The sequence below is a fragment of the Centropristis striata genome, chromosome 15, assembly GCF_030273125.1.
Source record: "Centropristis striata isolate RG_2023a ecotype Rhode Island chromosome 15, C.striata_1.0, whole genome shotgun sequence".
NCBI lineage: Eukaryota > Metazoa > Chordata > Actinopteri > Perciformes > Serranidae > Centropristis > Centropristis striata.
In genome coordinates, this window is record NC_081531.1 from 4,917,403 (window position 1) to 4,934,734 (window position 17,332).

Below are 17,332 nucleotides of genomic sequence, written 5' to 3' on the forward strand. Positions count from 1 at the left end.
CTCGTAGATTTGCCACTTTTTTCTCATACATTTGCCACTTTTTTCTTGTAAATTTGCCACTTTTTTCTTGCAGATTTGCCACTTTTTTCTCATAGATTTACCACTTTTTTCTCGTAAATTTGCCACTTTTTTCTCATACATTTGCCACTTTTTTCTCATACATTTGCCACTTTTTTCTCGCAGATTTGCCACTTTTTTCTCATAGATTTACCACTTTTTTCTCGTAAATTTGCCACTTTTTTCTCATACATTTGCCACTTTTTTCTTGTAAATTTGCCACTTTTTTCTCATACATTTGCCACTTTTTTTTCGTAGATTTGCCACTTTAATCATTCAGAATCAGCCTAGTTGTTCGATAACCTACAGCTAGAAGCTACACATGTATCCGTGTGTTTCACTATTGTTGCTGTTCTACATTTCAGTTATGCATTTCGCCAACCATTGAATCGCATCCTGTCCTGTGTTGTCGGGACTGTCTTTTTTTGGTAATTTTGTCTCTTTTTTTAGTCATTTTGTGTCTTTTTGTGTCTTTTTTTTATCATTTTGTGTCTTTTTTTGGTCATTTTGTGTCTCTTTGGTGATGATTTCAAAGTTCTGCAAAAGTCCCATGTTGCATTGCAACACTCCCACATGTAGTCTGATGCATTTCATTGGCCAAGAGACCGAAAATTCCCGGCTTTAATGGTAGAAAAACGCTAGAAGCTACACATGTATCTGTGTGTTTCACTATTATACATTGCTGTTCTACATTGCGGTTATGCATTTGGCCAACCATTGACTCACATCCTGTCCTGTGTTGTGGGGACTTTGACAAACACAGCGCTGCATTCACATGGTTATGATCCTGATTCCATGGGGTATAAATAAGCAGATGATTCCATAGAGAGTAATGAGCTTTTGCAGTCTAGAGGCTCAATTATAAACACTTGCCCCCCTCCCACCTCCATTTTAAAAGTGTGAAGCCCGAGGAGACGTGGAGTGGAATTCCAACCAGGATGATGAAAGAGAATCTAATGAATCAAAACCAATCCTATTAGTTCCAGCCCACATCTCCATACTGTGGTCCTTTTTCTGCACAACAATCCACCGCATGATTTCACACAAGCTAGGGAACCGGGGGATTTCAGCTGGGTGGGACAGGGGATCTGAAACCTTTCAACCTGGAGGGACTTGTTGCCTGTAATTGACCGCATGATTACCGCAAAACATGATCTTAGGCCCCGCAGAAAGTGGCACTGAGAAACCAGCTCATTAACCCATTTAGGCCCAAAACGGCTGTAAAAACTGCCTGTAAAACCTTTAAAATAAGCCCCTAAAACCTGAAGTTTTTCTGGAAATTCAAAGCAAATACTATACCAGAAACCAGAAGCCAGGTAGTTCCTCTAAATTAAAATGCACTAATGATTTTCAGCTAAAAGCAGATTTATAAAGGCAGTAAGACCACTCCCCCAGAAACTGATAGACAAAAACCTTTTAACAGGGCAATTTCAGCTAAAATGACTCAGGCCCAGAACACTAACTTGATAACTAACAAATAACAAATATTCTTCTTTCCTCATTTAATTTAATTTTTCTTTTTTTTACTCATTTTGTGTCTTTTTGGTCATTTTGTGCCTTTTTTTTTTGGTCATTTTGTGTCTGTTTGGTAATTTTGTGCCTATTTGCGTCTTTTTTTGGTCATTTTGTGCCTTTTTTTGGTGATGATTTCAAAATTCTGGAAAAGTCCCATGTTGCATTGCAACACTCCCACATGTATTCTCATTTTGTGTCTTTTTGTGTCTTTTTTTTAGTAATTTTGTGTCTTTTTTTGTCATTTTGTGTCTTTTTTGTCATTTTGTGTCTTGTTTTAGTCATTTTGTGTCTTTTTTTGTGATTTTGTGTCTTTTTTCGTCATTTTGTGTCTTTTTTGGTAATTTTGTGTCCTTTTATGTCTTTTTTGGTTTTAATGGCAGAAAAGTGGTAATGCTTTCCCGCCTTAAATGGGTTAAAGTGCACTGAGAGCTCCAGCTGGCCAAGAGTTCCCTTTAACTCGGTTCTTTTACATTCCTCTGCAGTTAATATGTCAAGGTCACAATATAAAAGATGTTTACATCAGTTCCTCCTCTAACTGGAGGTCTCTGAGTCCCTGACGTCTGAGTGGAGAAGATGTGACACTATTCCTGCTTTACTCTGGTTCTCACACACTCTTTCACGCTGCCTCACCTTTTTAATCTTTCTCTCTCCCCCCATCTTCTCTCCTCATTTTAATTTTTGCCACTAGAACTCTGTCTCTCTCTCTCTCTCTCTCAGGAGTGGGAAAATGATGGTCATTTTGTGTCTTTGTTTTGTCAATTTGTGTCTTTTTTTGTCAATTTGTGTCTTTTTTTAGTCATTTTGTGTCTTTTTTTAGTCTTTTTGTGTCTTTTTGTGTTTTTTTAGTCTATGTGTCTTTTTCTGGTCATTTTGTGTCTTTTTTGGTCATTTTGTGTCTTTTTCTGGTCATTTTGTGTCTTTTTGGGTGTATTTTAAGTCAATTTGTGTCTGTTTTGGTTATTTTGTGTCTTTCTTTTTGTCTTTTTGTGTCTTTTTTGGGTCATTTTGTGTCTTTATCTGGGCATTTTGTGTCTTTTTATTGTCGTTTTGTGTCTTTTTTGGACATTTTGTGTCTTTTTTTGGTCATTTTGTGTCTTTTTCTGGTCGTTTTGTGTCTTTTTTTGGTCATTTTGTGTCTTTTTCTGCAGTTAATATGTCAAGGTCAGAATGTAAAAGATGTTTACATCAGTTCCTGGGCTAACTTGAGGTTTCTGAGTCCCTCAGTGGAGAAGATGTGACACTATTCCTGGTTTACTCTGGTTCTCACACACTCTTTCACGCTGCCTCACCTTTTTAATCTTTCTCTCTCCCCCCATCTTCTCTCCTCATTTTAATTTTTGCCACTAGAACTCTGTCTCTCTCTCTCTCTCTCAGGAGTGGGAAAATGAGCAGAACAAAGCGTGTGGGGGTTTGAGGATCATTTGGAGTCTTTGTGGCTCAGCCAGCTGGACATATAAAGAGACGGGGGCGGGCGGGATGGAGGGAGGGGGGGCGCTGCGAGGCCAAAGAGGTGTGAGCAGAAAGCTCGGGGTGCTGGGTTGGGATGGGGAGTCCTCATCTCCTCCTCCTCTCCTGCATTCAGATGCATTCAAGCAGAACTTGTGGCTTGCCGTTCACATCCTCAGTCATCTCCCTGTGTTTGTGATATGGATCCCGCTCCGCCCCGCCTCAGCTCACACAACACTCTGTACGGTTTCAGCCAAAGTTGGTGCACTTATCCCCGAAGAATGCATTTCAGTTCCTGTTAAATCAAGCAGACGGCAATGTTTGCAATCCTTTCAGAAAGTTTGGTAAATATAACTTGATGAGTGCTCCTCAGGGTAAAACTAAAATAAAGTAAAGCCCTATATAGGCTCGGATTAACTCTACGGAGTCTTATAGGGCTATTTTGTCCATTTTTGAATCCTTTTCGTGTCTTTGTAAGTCATTTGTGTCTTTTTTAGTTATTTTGTTTCTTTTTTGGTCATTTTGTGTCATCTGTGGGGTTTTTTTGGTCATTCGGTCATCTCGTTTAGTGTCATTTTTGGTCAATTTGTGTCTTTTTTCAGTCATTTTGTGTCTCTTTTTAGTCATTTTGTGTCTTTTTTTTTGTCAATTTGTGTCTTTTTTAGTCATTTTGTCTTTTTTGGTCATTTTGTGTCTTTTTTGGTCATTTTGTGTCTTCTGTGGGGGTTTTTTTGGTCGTTCTGTCGTCTATTTTGGTTAATTTGTGTCTTTTTTTAGTCATTTTGTCTCTTTTTTTAGTCATTTTGTGTCTTTTGTGTCTTTTTTAGTCGTTTTGTGTCTTTTTTAGTAATTTTGTGTCTTTTTTTTGTCATTTGGTGTCATTTTTAGTAATTTTGTGTCTTTTTTTAGTAATTTTGTGTCTTTTTATTTCTTTTTTTAGTCATTTTGTGTCTTTTTTTGGTCATGTTGTGTCTTTTTTAGCCCTTTAGTCCAACATAAAATGCTATTTTGAATCTTTTTTTTACTTTCAAAACACTATCATGCTCAATAAAGAATTTTAAATGTTGCAAATGTGAACAAAGGTGTCAAATCTAACATATAAGAGGGTTCCATCCAGTTCTATCGTTTTATACTAAATATATTTGAGCTTGTCTCCAGTTTTACTTGGTATATCATCATCAAACTGAAACTGGCCTCATGGAGTTTACAGCCAGAACTTTAGAGGTAAATTTACAGTAGGGCTCCACGCTGCTTTGTTTTCTAGTCTGATGGAGTCAACAAGTCTGGATTATTTGGAGCTTTTAGAGACTCCACAGGGTTTATTACATATGTGTTTTACAAATCAAAATGTCTCCTGAGAGAACATTATAGTCTTGAATCTGTTTGTTTTCTAGTCTGGATGTCATGAAGAAGTCATGCTTTGCTGCTTTTAGAGACTCCAGAGGGTTAAATAAGGAGTTTATTAGCCAACAAGTGGATGTTTGGCAAACCTGAGAACATCAGAGTACCCTGGCTGAGTATTTCACTAAGCCGTGAAAGAGCTGGTGATGGAACGTGGAAATGAACCGGAGCCTCGTCGCCCCAGCAACAAACTATGCAGTCTCCGGGCCAAGAGGAGTTTTTTCTCAGCGCTGCCTCGTCGTGCTCTATTATGCACCTTTGTGTATAGCCGAGGGATGCTATCATTGCAACACACACTAGGGGGGCAAAACCCTCAGTCTGAGACCCTGGTGTTGCCTTGGCCTTTTACCTCTCTCTCAGGGAGGAATTAGCCCAGAGCTCTGCCTCTCGGTTGGACGGTGATGAGAGATTAGAGGTCAGGTCACTCACCAAAAGCCCTCCGCTGCTCGGACATGACGCCCCATCGCGGGCCGGAGCTCGGCCCCGTGGGGGATCCGTTTTGACGGTGCTGAAGACATGATTGAATATTGGCCGGGCTTAGGAAGGCAGTGGCTACACCGATCAAAGGAAATGGTCACAATAGTTGAGCATGGGTGGCCGCGGTGACCCACGGAGCATGCTCAGTTCCTGCTCGGCTCCAACTGACCTGGGTTTTAATATTTTAGCTTTAATTCAATGTAGTTAGGCACAGAAGTATGACAGCGTTTTAGGGCAAGGTATGAAAAAAGATGTGTTCAGGGTTCCTTGACAAAGACAGTATACTATTTTTTCAGACTTTTTTTTCCTCATAAATCTGAGTAAATCTCGTAAATCTGCAACTTTTTTTCCTCATAGATTTGCCACTTTAATCTTGTTAATCTGCAACTTTTTCTCGCAAATTTGCCACTAAATCTCGGCAATCTGCAACTTTTTTCTTGTATATTTGCCACTTTAATCTTGTAAATCTGCAACTTTTTTCTTGTATATTTGCCACTTTAATCTCGTAAATCAGCAATTTTTTTCTCGCAAATTTGCCACTAAATCTCGGCCATATGTGACTTTTTTTTCTCGTAGATTTGCCACTTTAATCTTATAAAACTGCTATTTTTTTCTCACAGATTTGCCACTTTTTCTTCATAAATCTGCAACTTTTTTCTTGCAAATTTGCCACTAAATCTCGTAAATCTGCAACTTTTTTTCTCATAGATTTGACACTTTAATCTTATAAAACTACTATTTTTTCCCACAGATTTGCCACTTTTTTCTCATAAATCTGCAACTTTTTTCTCGCAAATTTGCCACTAAATCTCGTAAATCTGCAGCTTTTTTTCTCGTAGCTTTGCCACTTTAATCTTATAAAACTGCTATTTTTTTCTCACAGATTTGCCACTTTTTTCTCATATAGCTGCAACTTTTTTCTTGCAAATTTGCCACTAAATCTCCGTAATCTGCGACATTTTTTCTCGTAGATTTGCCACTTTGATCTCGTAAATCTGCAAAAAAAAATTCTCGTAGATTTGCCACTTTAATCTTGTGAATTTGCAAGTTTTTTCTCAAGATATTGTATATATGATATGATTTTAGGTGTACTGCATATTTAAGGGAGAAGGATGTCTTTGAAAAAACCTTCAGCAGCAGCAGAAAGACTCTGAAAGACTTTTCCAAGTGGTGAAAGAAGAAACCCACAGAGGCTGGAGTAATCTTCAGTTATGGCAGGTTTGGTGAGGTTGTGAAAACAAAATTACATACAAAAATGGAATACCAAAAAGACTATTCTCACATTCTCGCTTCACACTAAGAGGGTCACGGGTTCAAATCTGTCTTGCAGCTCTTCTGTATGGAGTTTGCATGTTCTCCATGTGTCAGCGGGGGTTCTCTCCGGGTCCTCGGGTTTCCTCCCACAGTCCAAAGACATGCTTAGGTTTAATTAGTGACTCTAAATTGTCTGCAGGAGTGAATGGGAGTGTGAATGGTTGTCTGTTTCTATGTGTCAGCCCTGAAACACGTATTGGAACTGGGCCATCGTTAGTGGAATTTTCTTTCACCTGTGCTTTTCCTGCAATTAAATAAACATTAAAAAAGTTAAATAATGTTAATTCTGTTAATTCGTAACAATCTGTTACTGCTTTATCACTGGAAAAAGCTTCAAGTTGCAAATTCAAGACTATAATGGTCTCTCATGAGACATTTTGATTTGTAAAGCACATATGTAATTAACCCTGTGGAGTGTCCAAAAGCTCCAAATAATCCAGACTTGTTGACTCCATCCAGACTAGAAAACAAAGCAGCGTGGAGCCCTACTGTAAATTTACCTCTAAAGTTCTGGCTGTAAACTCCATGAGGCCAGTTTCAGTTTGATGATGATATACCAAGTAAAACTGGAGACAAGCTCAAATAGATTTTGTATCAAATGATAGAACTGGATGGAACCCTCTTATATGTTAGATTTGACACCTTTGGTCACATTTGCAACATTTAAAATTCTTTATTGAGTATGATAGTGTTTGGAAAGTGAAAAAAAAGGGAAATAGCATTTTATGTTGGACTAAAGGACCAAAAAAGACACAAAATGACTAAAAAAAGACACAAAATGTCTAAAAAAAAGGAACAAAAAGACGCAAAATGACCAGAAAAAGACACAAAATGACCAAAAAAGGAACAAAAAGACACAAAATTAACAAAAAAGACACAAAATGACTAAAAAAAGGAACAAAAAGACACAAAATGACCAAAAAAGACACAAAATGACCAAAAAAGACACAAAATTAAAAAAAAAGAAACAAAATGAACCAAAATGACCAAAAAAAGACACAAAATTACAAAAAAGGAACACAAAGACACACATTGACAAAAAAAAGGAACAAAAAGACACAAAATGACTAAAAATAGGAACAAAAAGACACAAAATGACTAAAAAAGACACAAAAATTGTTGGTTCAAAATGTTGATCCAGTAAGTCAGAATAAAAAATCAATCATTATTAGCTCATATATGTGACCAACATGGCATTTAAACAATTTTTTAAGTGGTGTATACAGGCAGGATGAAAAGGATTCAAAAATGGACAAAATAGCCCAAAAAGACTCCATAGAGTTAATAGAGTTGTTAATAATAATAATAATAATAATACCTGCAGTGGGAAACAGGTGTAAAAAAACAGAATAAATGATGGCTGAATTCCTTTGAGCTGTTTCAGTTTCATATTTGTTTTTTCTACTGTAACACTATCATGGTGTGCTGGGACTCTGAGCCGTCATTACTGTTATTAGAAGCAGCTGTGATTTTCTTACTACAACAAGGTTAAATGTGTGAAAACTGTTGTGTGTGTTGGTTTACTGACACATCTACACACAGCAGAGCATCATTATGTGATGGTTTTACCTCAGCGCTTTCTGCTTTTATAAGTTAAATTGCCTGCTGTGTAAAAAGGTTTTCTGTAGAGAGACGATGAATAAGCTGCACTTGACAGCATTAACACTATCAGAGGCATTTCCTTTATACACTGAAAATAAATAACAAGCCATTTCTATCAGGTTAATACTCAAACGTCTCAACAAAAAAAGTCCACACGAGTTGCCAGCTTTTTGAATGAAGGTGCTGTTGTTTACACAAATCTGTTGCATGGATTTACTTTACTGTGTCTTTATAATGCAAATACAGGTGCATCTCAATAAATTAGAATATCATAGAAAAGTTTATTTATGTCAGTTATTCAATTCAAAAAGTGGAAACAACACATTATATAGATAAATTATACACAGAATGAAACATTTCATGTCTTAATTTATATGATTTCTTCTAATTACAATGATAATGGCTTGGAATTTTGGAATGTTGGAATGTTGGAATGTTGGCCTCTGAAACGTATGTCCATCTACACACACACACACACACACACACACATATATATATATACTTATTATATACTTATATATATATACATACATATATATGTGTGTGTGTGTGTGTGTGTGTGTATATATATATATATATATATACTTATTATATACTTATATATATACATACACATATATATATATATATATATACATACATATATATACTTATTATATACTTATATATATACATACATATATATGTGTGTATATGCAAAGACCACAACACAACAGAAGTGTTTCTAGAGGACACTTAAAAGTGATGCACACGTCTGGACATGCATGTGAAATTATCATGTTATTTTTAAGATAATTATGATTTCCCTTTATAATGATCGATAGCATGCTAAAGGTAGCCGGTGATCAATAGCCGTCGATCGATAGCATGCTAACGTTAGCGGGCAAGCAAGACCGAGACCAACTCGGTCTTGCTAAACAAGTTTATGAGTTGTTGTTACTTATATCTTTAAGTTGAGGTTCAAAACAAGGGACAATAGTTCTGATAACTCTTATTTCTTTGTTGTGAAATTCGGTCATTAGCAAAAAGCTAGCGGCTAACTGATGCTAGCGGCTAACTGATGCTAGCAGCGCTGCTTGTTACAGCTACAAGAGTAGTAATTAGCGTATCAATGCTAACTCAAAATTGTGGTCACAACATTAGCTGACATTTCATAGCGGCGTTACAAACGTGCCAGAGAAATTCAGAGTTGAGCAAACTCAAAAACAAAACTTAAAATATTTAGTTTAATTGTCCAACTTAAAATTTTATCAAAATTTTTTGCAAGACCAAGACCAACTGGGTGCCGTTGAGAGAGACCAACTAAAATGTGAATCAATCATTTATTTGATTTGTTTAACTGCAATGTGATTGATACGGGCTAGCGCGCTAACGCTAGTGGGCTCACATTATAACACAAAAATATCATTATCATGAAAATATCATTATCATGAAATAACGTAATAATTTCACGTTATAATGTGAAATTATAATTATCTTTAAATAGCATGATTATATCACAAGCGTGTCCAGATGTGTGCATCACTTTTAAGTGTCCTCTGGAAACAAATACTGCGCTTGTGTTGTCAAATTGATGAAGATGTTACTCAATTTGTTTGTGTTTTGTGTATTTGCATGTGTTTTCTTAAGCTGCAGCACTGTGAACTCTCAGGGCCACCATACATCAGTACTTAATGCGAGAGAGTTTAACCCTCTGGAGTCCACGAAAGTGCCAGAGCACGACTTCTTCATGACGTCACGATGTAAAAACGTTCAGCAGCATGTTTCCTGCTGTCAGCTGAACTCTAAAGTTTTGGCTTTTACACAAGTTTACATGTCCAATTTAATGCATCAACCCTTTTTTAGCAAAGGTTAAAAAAACCACCTCGTGTTTTAACATGACTTTACTTTTTTTGCAGAAATTTTTCTAATTTAGCTTTGTGCATTTAGCATTTGTAATGCAATCTTTTGTGTTTATTGTTTTTTTTCTTTTTAATAATTTCTTTGTGTTTTTATCTGTGTTTTTTGTAATTTCTTTGTTTTTTGTGTTTTTACGTGTATTTTATGTAATTTTTGTGTGTTTTTTATATTTTTATTACGTTTTTGTTGTGTTTTGAGTGTGTTTGTCTGTGTTTTTTGTAATTTTGTAATTTTGTTTGTGTTTCTGTGTGTTTTTGGTTTGGTTTTCATGTTTTATGTGTGTTTTGTCATTTTTTTGTGTTTTTTTTTGTGTTCAAAATGTTGTTCCAGTAAGTCAAAATGAAAAAAATAACCAGGTCATATAGGTGAGGTTGTCTTGAAAACAATGATACCAACATGGCATGGTAGATATTTTTAAGTGGTTTATACAGGCAGAATGAAAAGGAGTCCAAAACAGACAAAATAGCCCCAAACTCCAAAGGGTTAAATAATGTGAATGCTTAGACTTCTAAGGATTAAACATGTACTGTATATAGGATACATGCAACAAGTTACAGTGTATTTGTCTATTGACTGTATTTGATGTAAAACTCAATCAGCAGTCAACTCAGAAACTGGTGATTACAGATTTATTTTTCTTCAACTATTTGGAAATAAAGAATTCTGTAAATAAAGTTTTTTATTATACAGGAAGTAGCGTTGTGACACAGAGAAATGGGCAAAGCCTCAAACGATCTACTTTGTATGGAAGCCCATTAGTTTTTGTTTACAGGCAGATAAAACCAGGCAGACCAAATCAGAAGTGTAATCTCTGGACGCTCTGGGAGTCCACTCAAACCAGACAAACTGACTGTGTTGGAAATTAAAGCAGAACATTCTGACAAGGTTGACTGGGTTTGCTTCTTATGGGCGAGCCAAGATGATGTATGAGAGTCATACTGTGCAGACAGGCAGCTACAAATTTGCTTGGCGAGTTGACTGGTGGGAGGCTGCTGGTGGTGGGGGGGCTCCAGTTGTCACATTAAAGCAACGCAGTGAAAGAAAGAGAAGCCTTTGTACCCAGTTTGTCTTTCTGAAGCTGTTGTTTGTCAAAAGAAAAACATTCTTCTGCTCCGGTAATTTACATCTGAGCATGAGAACTCAGAGGGAAATTGGAAATGAAAATAATAGCATTTTGCACTGAAGAAAGAAATCTTTTAAGAAAATGAAAAATATAAACTTCATTATAACTTAACTTTATGGAGTCTTTTTGGGCTATTTTGTCCATTTTTTTTTTATCTTTTTCATCCTTGCTTTATACACCACTTAAAAATGTTTAAATGCCATGTTGGTATATATTTTTTTTCAGCACAACCTCACCTATATGACCTAATAATAATTGACTTACTAGATCAACAATTTGAACCAAAAAGAAACAAATAAAAAACTACATAAATGTGATCTTGTGATTGTGTGTGATCCTGTCATCAACTCTGGTTTTTATTCTAGTGGGACTGTGTCTTTAGCGTAACAATTTTAGTAATTTTGTGTATTTTTTTAGTCATTTTGTGTCTCTTTTTTAGTCATTTTGTGTCTTTTTTTGGTCATTAGCAAAAGCTAGCAGCTAACTGATGCTAGCGGCGCTGCTTGTTACAGCTACAAGAGTAGCCATTAGCATATCAACATTAGCTGACATTTCATGGCGGCGTTACAATCGTGCCAGAGAAATTCAGAGTTGAGCAAACTCAAAAACAAAACTTAAAATATTTAGTTTAATTGTCCAACTTAAAATTTTATCTAAGTTTGTTGCCTTGAAATTTTGAGTTCACCCAACTTTTCTTTTTTTTGAAGTGCACTGCAAAAAAAGAAAAGTTTGCTCAACTCTGAATTCAGATTTTTGTCAACTCAACTGTAAGTTGTACTAACTTATAATTTTACATTGTAATAACTTTTAATCCTTACTTCTGCTAACTTCTGCAATGTGCTGAATTGGCACGATTGTAACGCCGCTATGAAATGTCAGCTAATGTTGCGACCACAATTTTGAGTTAGCATTGATATGCTAATGGCTAATCTTTTAGCTGTAACAAGCAGCACCGCTAGCATCAATTAGCCGCTAGCATCAGTTAGCCGCTAGCTTTCGCTAATGACCGAATTTCACAACAAAGAAATAAGAGTTAGCAGAACTATTGTCCCTTGTTGTGAACCCCAACTTAAAGATATAAGTAACAACAACTCACCAACTTGTTTTTGAGCAGACAACTGGCTTCCTTTGTTGTGCTAACTTACATTATTGCCCTTAATGTCAATAATTTATATTTCCAAGTTTTACCAACTTAAATCACTGTTTTAGGCCAAAAAAAATACAAGTTGTCTTTTTTGCAGTGTGTGCTGCATTTGATCAGTCACATGGTCGACATTTGATTAATGGAAGTGATCTGACTCGGGGAAAACAGGCCTCTCTGTGTTACCTCCCCTTTATTTCAACCCTCCTCCTGGACACTGAGCCTTGTTTTCGGCCCCCCTCCCCTGATCCCCTGCAGAATGAATGGCACAGATGTTGTTGGACAAGACAGTACCCCTCGGTCCCCTTTTCCCCTCACTCCTCGCTCAGCATGAGGTCTGAAACTTGTTTTTTGATCATTGTTTCCCCCCCAACTTCTCCCTCTGCGGGAGAAAAAAAGAACCCAGAGAGGAGGGAGATGGGGAGACCCAGAGCAGCCAAAGCGAAGAAGAGGGAGGGAAGAGGAGCACACTAACAGCCATGTTTCAGGAATATGAGGAAAACATACTGTGGTATAACTATCTGCAGATAACAAGCGCTGCGTAAGGAAAAAGGTCCCATGTTGAGTGTTTGTATGGAGGGTCGGGTGGAGCTGCTGTAGGGGTTCAGGTCTCACATCCAGGAAGTGCTGACAGAAGATGAGGGTGGGTGCGTGGCTGCTCTGGGGGTCCTGGTGCTTCTTCACCTGGGCAGAGTCCTCGCTGAGGTGCGAGGGCCATGATATCTGTCCCACAGAGTCCGGCTCTGACAGGAGGTCAAGGATCCGGGTCAGGGAGCACGTTGGTCACAGTGTGGGACGCCAGCAGCATCACACGGCCCACAGGAGCAGGCCGCACCGCAGGAAAGGTGAGACACACACGAGACGCTTCACAGTCCAGACACGCAACCTGCTGCACAGGATCAACCTGTGGGTTTTTTGCTATAAGGTCTGTGCATTAACTCTATGGAGTCCTGGGCTGTTTTGTGTCTTTTTTGGTCATTTTGTGTCTGTTGTTGTGTCTTTTTTAGTTATTTTGTGTCTTTTTTTGGTCATTTTGTGTCTTTTTTTTGGTCATTTTGTGTCTTTTTTTATTCATTTTGTGTCTTTTTGTGTCTTTTTTTATTCATTTTGTGTCTTTTTTTGGTCATTTTGTGTCTTTTCGTGTCTTTTTTGATCATTTTGTGTCTGTTGTTGTGTCTTTTTTGGTTATTTTGTGTCTTTTTGTGGTCATTTGTGTCTTTTTGTGTCTTTTTTGGTAATTTTGTGGGGTTTTTGTCATTTTGTGTCTTTTTTTAGTCATTTTGTGTATTTTTTGGTCATTTGTGTCTTTGTTGGTAATTTTGTGTCTGTTGTGTCTTTTTTAGTTATTTTGTAACTTTTTTTAGTAATTTTGTGTCTTTTTTCTTGTCATTTTGTGTCTTTAGTGAAAAAATATTATAAAAATATACATTTTAATTTATTTTTTATTCTGACTTTCTGGATCAACATTTTGAACCAACGATTTTGGTCATTTTGTGTCTTTGTATGTCATTTTGTGTCTTTTTTGGTAATTGTGTCTCTTTTTTAGTTATTTTGTGTCTTTTTGTTCCTTTTTTTAGTCATTTTGTGTCTTTTAAGTCATCCAACTCTAGTTTTTATTCTAGTGTGACTCTATTTTATTAGTATCTTGTGTGTTCAATGTAACAATTTTCGTAATTTTGTGTCTTTGTTAGTCATTTTGTGTCTTTTTTTGGGTACTTTTTGGGTCATTTTGTGTCTTTTGTTGTGTCTTTTTTAGTTATTTTGTGTCTTTTTTGGTAATTTTGTGTCTTTTTTTAGTTATTTTGTGTCTTTTTTTGGTCATTTTGTGTCTTTTTTTAGTCATTTAGTCCAACACAAAATGCTATTTTGTACCTTTATTTTAAAACTTTTCAAGTGATTTAGATGGATGGATGGATGGATAGATTTTGGTTATAATCAATAAAACCATGGAAAATGTCTAGATATCAGCTCTTAAATTAAACTATTATGAGCTATTTTTGTTTTTTCATTATATTTGTCAATACAAATGTACCTTTTGTCGTATCAGCCATTAAAATGAACAAGAAAACTCTTATATGAGCAAACTCACAGCTGACTAAAGAAAGGTGAGCAACAAGACGTTTCAGAGTCCAGACATGCAACCTGCTGCAGATGAACTTGTGTATTTTTTCCTGTAAGGTCGGTGCATTTAGGTCTAACTATAACAATGCAATTTTAGGTAGAATCTGGATCATTCTCACTAAGATCAGTTGATAAATTAAGTGAGTTCCCCATGTAGGTTGTAGAAGGTGTTTTAAAAATAGAATAGATTAGAATAGCCTTTATTGTCATTCTATATAATTCAATGAGATTAGAGTGCAACTCATTTTCATTGTATCAATTCTTCTTTTCGAACTGAAAAATAAACAACAACATAAACTACAACAGCGTGGGCTAGATGCATGTACATATACATACACATACTCACATAGACACCATTATACAGATGCACATAAACATATAAACATTTACACACATACAGTACATATAGCCCAATACATATACATGCATCTGCACCGTCTAAGTAATAAGATAGAAATAAGAACCAGTTAACTTAACCCTTAATAGGGCACTCATTGAAATACTTGCAAATTCCAAATTTCAACCCTAGAGAATATTGGAGGATATTACATACAGCCAGAATGTGTAAAAAAAACATACAAAAATAATATTTTGAGAAAAAAGTTTACGAGATTAAAGTGGCAAATCTATGAGAAACAAATGCGCAGATTTCTGAGATTTAAAGTGGTGAATCTGGGGGAAAAAAGTTTGATGTTGAAGTTGAGCTTTTTTCTCGTAAATCTGCGACTTTTTTCACGCAGATTTGCCACTTTAAATCTCTTAAATCTGCAACTTTTTTTCTTGTAGATTTGCCACTTTAATCTAGTAAATTTGCAATTTTTTTCTCAAAATATTACCTGAAGTTACCAAATATAGTTCTTTTTCCTGATAAAGGGTTAATATTCAATATGCATTTCCTTACATCATTTTGGTCCGATTGGTACTCCTATTGGTGCATAAAACAATTTTACCAAAAAAACTTAAGGACAATAAAGGTATAAAAGGTTTAAAAATATCACAAACAAGAATAAATAATTGCCATGAAAATATTGGTATATATAGAATAAATAGCTATGTACATGCAAAAGGTGGAGAATGAGAAGGAGTGGTAGCATACAGATGTAATGTTTTTAGATAATATGAATAAAAATGACATGCACTATAAAGTATTTCTTTATTACATGTTATTCTTCAGAGATGGATTATTCAACAAGTTGATCAGAATTTGGAAATAAAGCTTATTGCATACATAAAGATAAACATCCCCAGTCTTTAATTACTTCTATTGCAATTATGTTGAGTCAATAAAAGAAAAAAGACCGCCCCCGTCATGCCTCCATGGTTGAAAAAGTGTGCTAAAGTGCCCTCTAGAGTGGTGAAAATGAGAGAAAGTGCCTTATTGGCTGCCCTCTAGGGTGCCCCTTTATACTTATTATTTATTTTTGCATCCAAAATGTCTTTTTTGTGTCTTTTTTGGTCATTTTGTGTCTTTTTCTAGTCATTTTGTGTCTTTTTTTTGGTCATTTTGTGTCTTTTTCTAGTCATTTTGTGTCTTGCACCCCCGGACCCCCTTAGATGGTTCGGTTTGATCCTTTTAATTGTCAGTACCATATCATGAACAACTTTGATCTGGATCTCTTTTTAACTTAATGCTAATATTTCATGATGCATGTTGCATCATAGCTTTTTGCGTGCTGGTGGGGCCCATGTTGTGCAGAATGTGCCCTTTTTATTTTTTCCGCCCCTGCCCTTCTAACAGTCTGAGTCCGCCACTGAATAAAGTTATGACTGTAAATAAAACATGTGTATTTTCAATAACTAGATGGACTCCTGAGGGTTAAACTAACTTAAAGCATCCATTCATGTCGACAGCGATTGTTGATTCCTTTACAAAACGCTCCTGAATTACACTCCAGACTTACTCTGAAGTCACTTTTTATCACATTCCTCACTAGAGCTGACACTTTCTTTCTTTTTCCGTCCTCCATCCCGCCCTCCACGCCCGCTCCAGTCCTCCTCCTGACCTTTGCTCCACACACTGAAAGAGGTCCCTTCTCTCGGCACGTCTCGGCCCAGAACCATTCCCATGCCTTGTGTTTAGCCACGACTCATCCTTCATCCTCTCTAAAGCTTTTGTTGCGGGCTGAAAGCTGGCCGATGCCGGGGCCATCAAACCCGAGTTGTTGGATCAATATAAACATCCATCACTTAGCCCCGGGCCTTTCTCAGCCGCACAATGAACAGCTCACTAGACAATGCTTCATTTATGTGAGCCATTGGAAGGAATGGACTAGTGCTAGTTCACTTTCTCTCTGGGCTGCCCTCGCCTCGCTGTGATGGGACTTGGAAGGAACTCAGTTTTTTTTTTTTTTTTTTATCCTTCCCAAGGTTAGATTCCAGCTCTACTGCTTTACTTGTTGTACTTTATAACAGGGATAAGACCAGCGGTCAGTTAATGGACAAACAGTTATTATTAGGGCAGCACACTTTGAAAAAAACAAAAAACAAAAATAGAATTGCGATTATATTGTCAGATTTATATATTTTTTTCTGATTTTATATGTTTTTATATATTTAATATATTATACATATAAATATATATAAATATTTTAAAAATGTAAATAAATATATATATTTTATAGATTTATATATATACATATTTTATAAATATATAAAAATATATGTAAATATTTTTATACATTTATATATATATATATTTTTTTTAATATATATATATAATAAAATCACATTTTATGTTGGACTAAAGAACTAAAAAAGGCACAAAATGACCAAAAAAATACCCCAAATTGCTGGAAAAAAAAGACACAAAATTACTAAAAAAAATACACAAAATTACTAAAAAAGACACAAAATGACCAAAAAAAAATACACAACATTTCTGAAAAAAAGACACAAAATGACAAAAAAAAAGACACAAAATGACCAAAATTGGTACACTAAACAAGACACAAATAAAATGGAGTCCCACTAGAATAAAAACCAGAGTTGATGACAGGATCACACACAATCACAAGATCACATTTATGTTGGTTTTTATTTGTTTCTTTTTGGTTCAAAATCTTGATCCAGTAAGTCAGAATAAAAAAAATCAATTATTATCAGGTCATATAGGTGAAAAAAATATACCAACATGGCATTTAAACATATTTTAAGTGGTGAATACAGGCAGGATGGAAATGATTCAACAATGGACGAAATAGCCCAAAACTCCATGGAGTTAAGACAAACCACATAGT

General features: G+C 35.9%; 1 protein-coding gene across 1 annotated transcript in view; it reads left to right on the plus strand.

Moving 5' to 3' along the window:
• The first annotated feature begins 11,552 nt into the window (after positions 1-11,552).
• The window catches only part of robo4 (roundabout, axon guidance receptor, homolog 4 (Drosophila)), a 42,932-nt gene continuing 37,152 nt past the window's right edge, over positions 11,553-17,332 (plus strand). The window contains exons 1-2 of the mRNA XM_059351809.1: positions 11,553-11,601; positions 12,234-12,820. Coding sequence (XP_059207792.1) covers positions 12,613-12,820 — 208 coding nt within the window. The 5' untranslated portion in view covers positions 11,553-11,601; positions 12,234-12,612. The remainder of the gene's footprint in view (positions 11,602-12,233; positions 12,821-17,332) is intronic.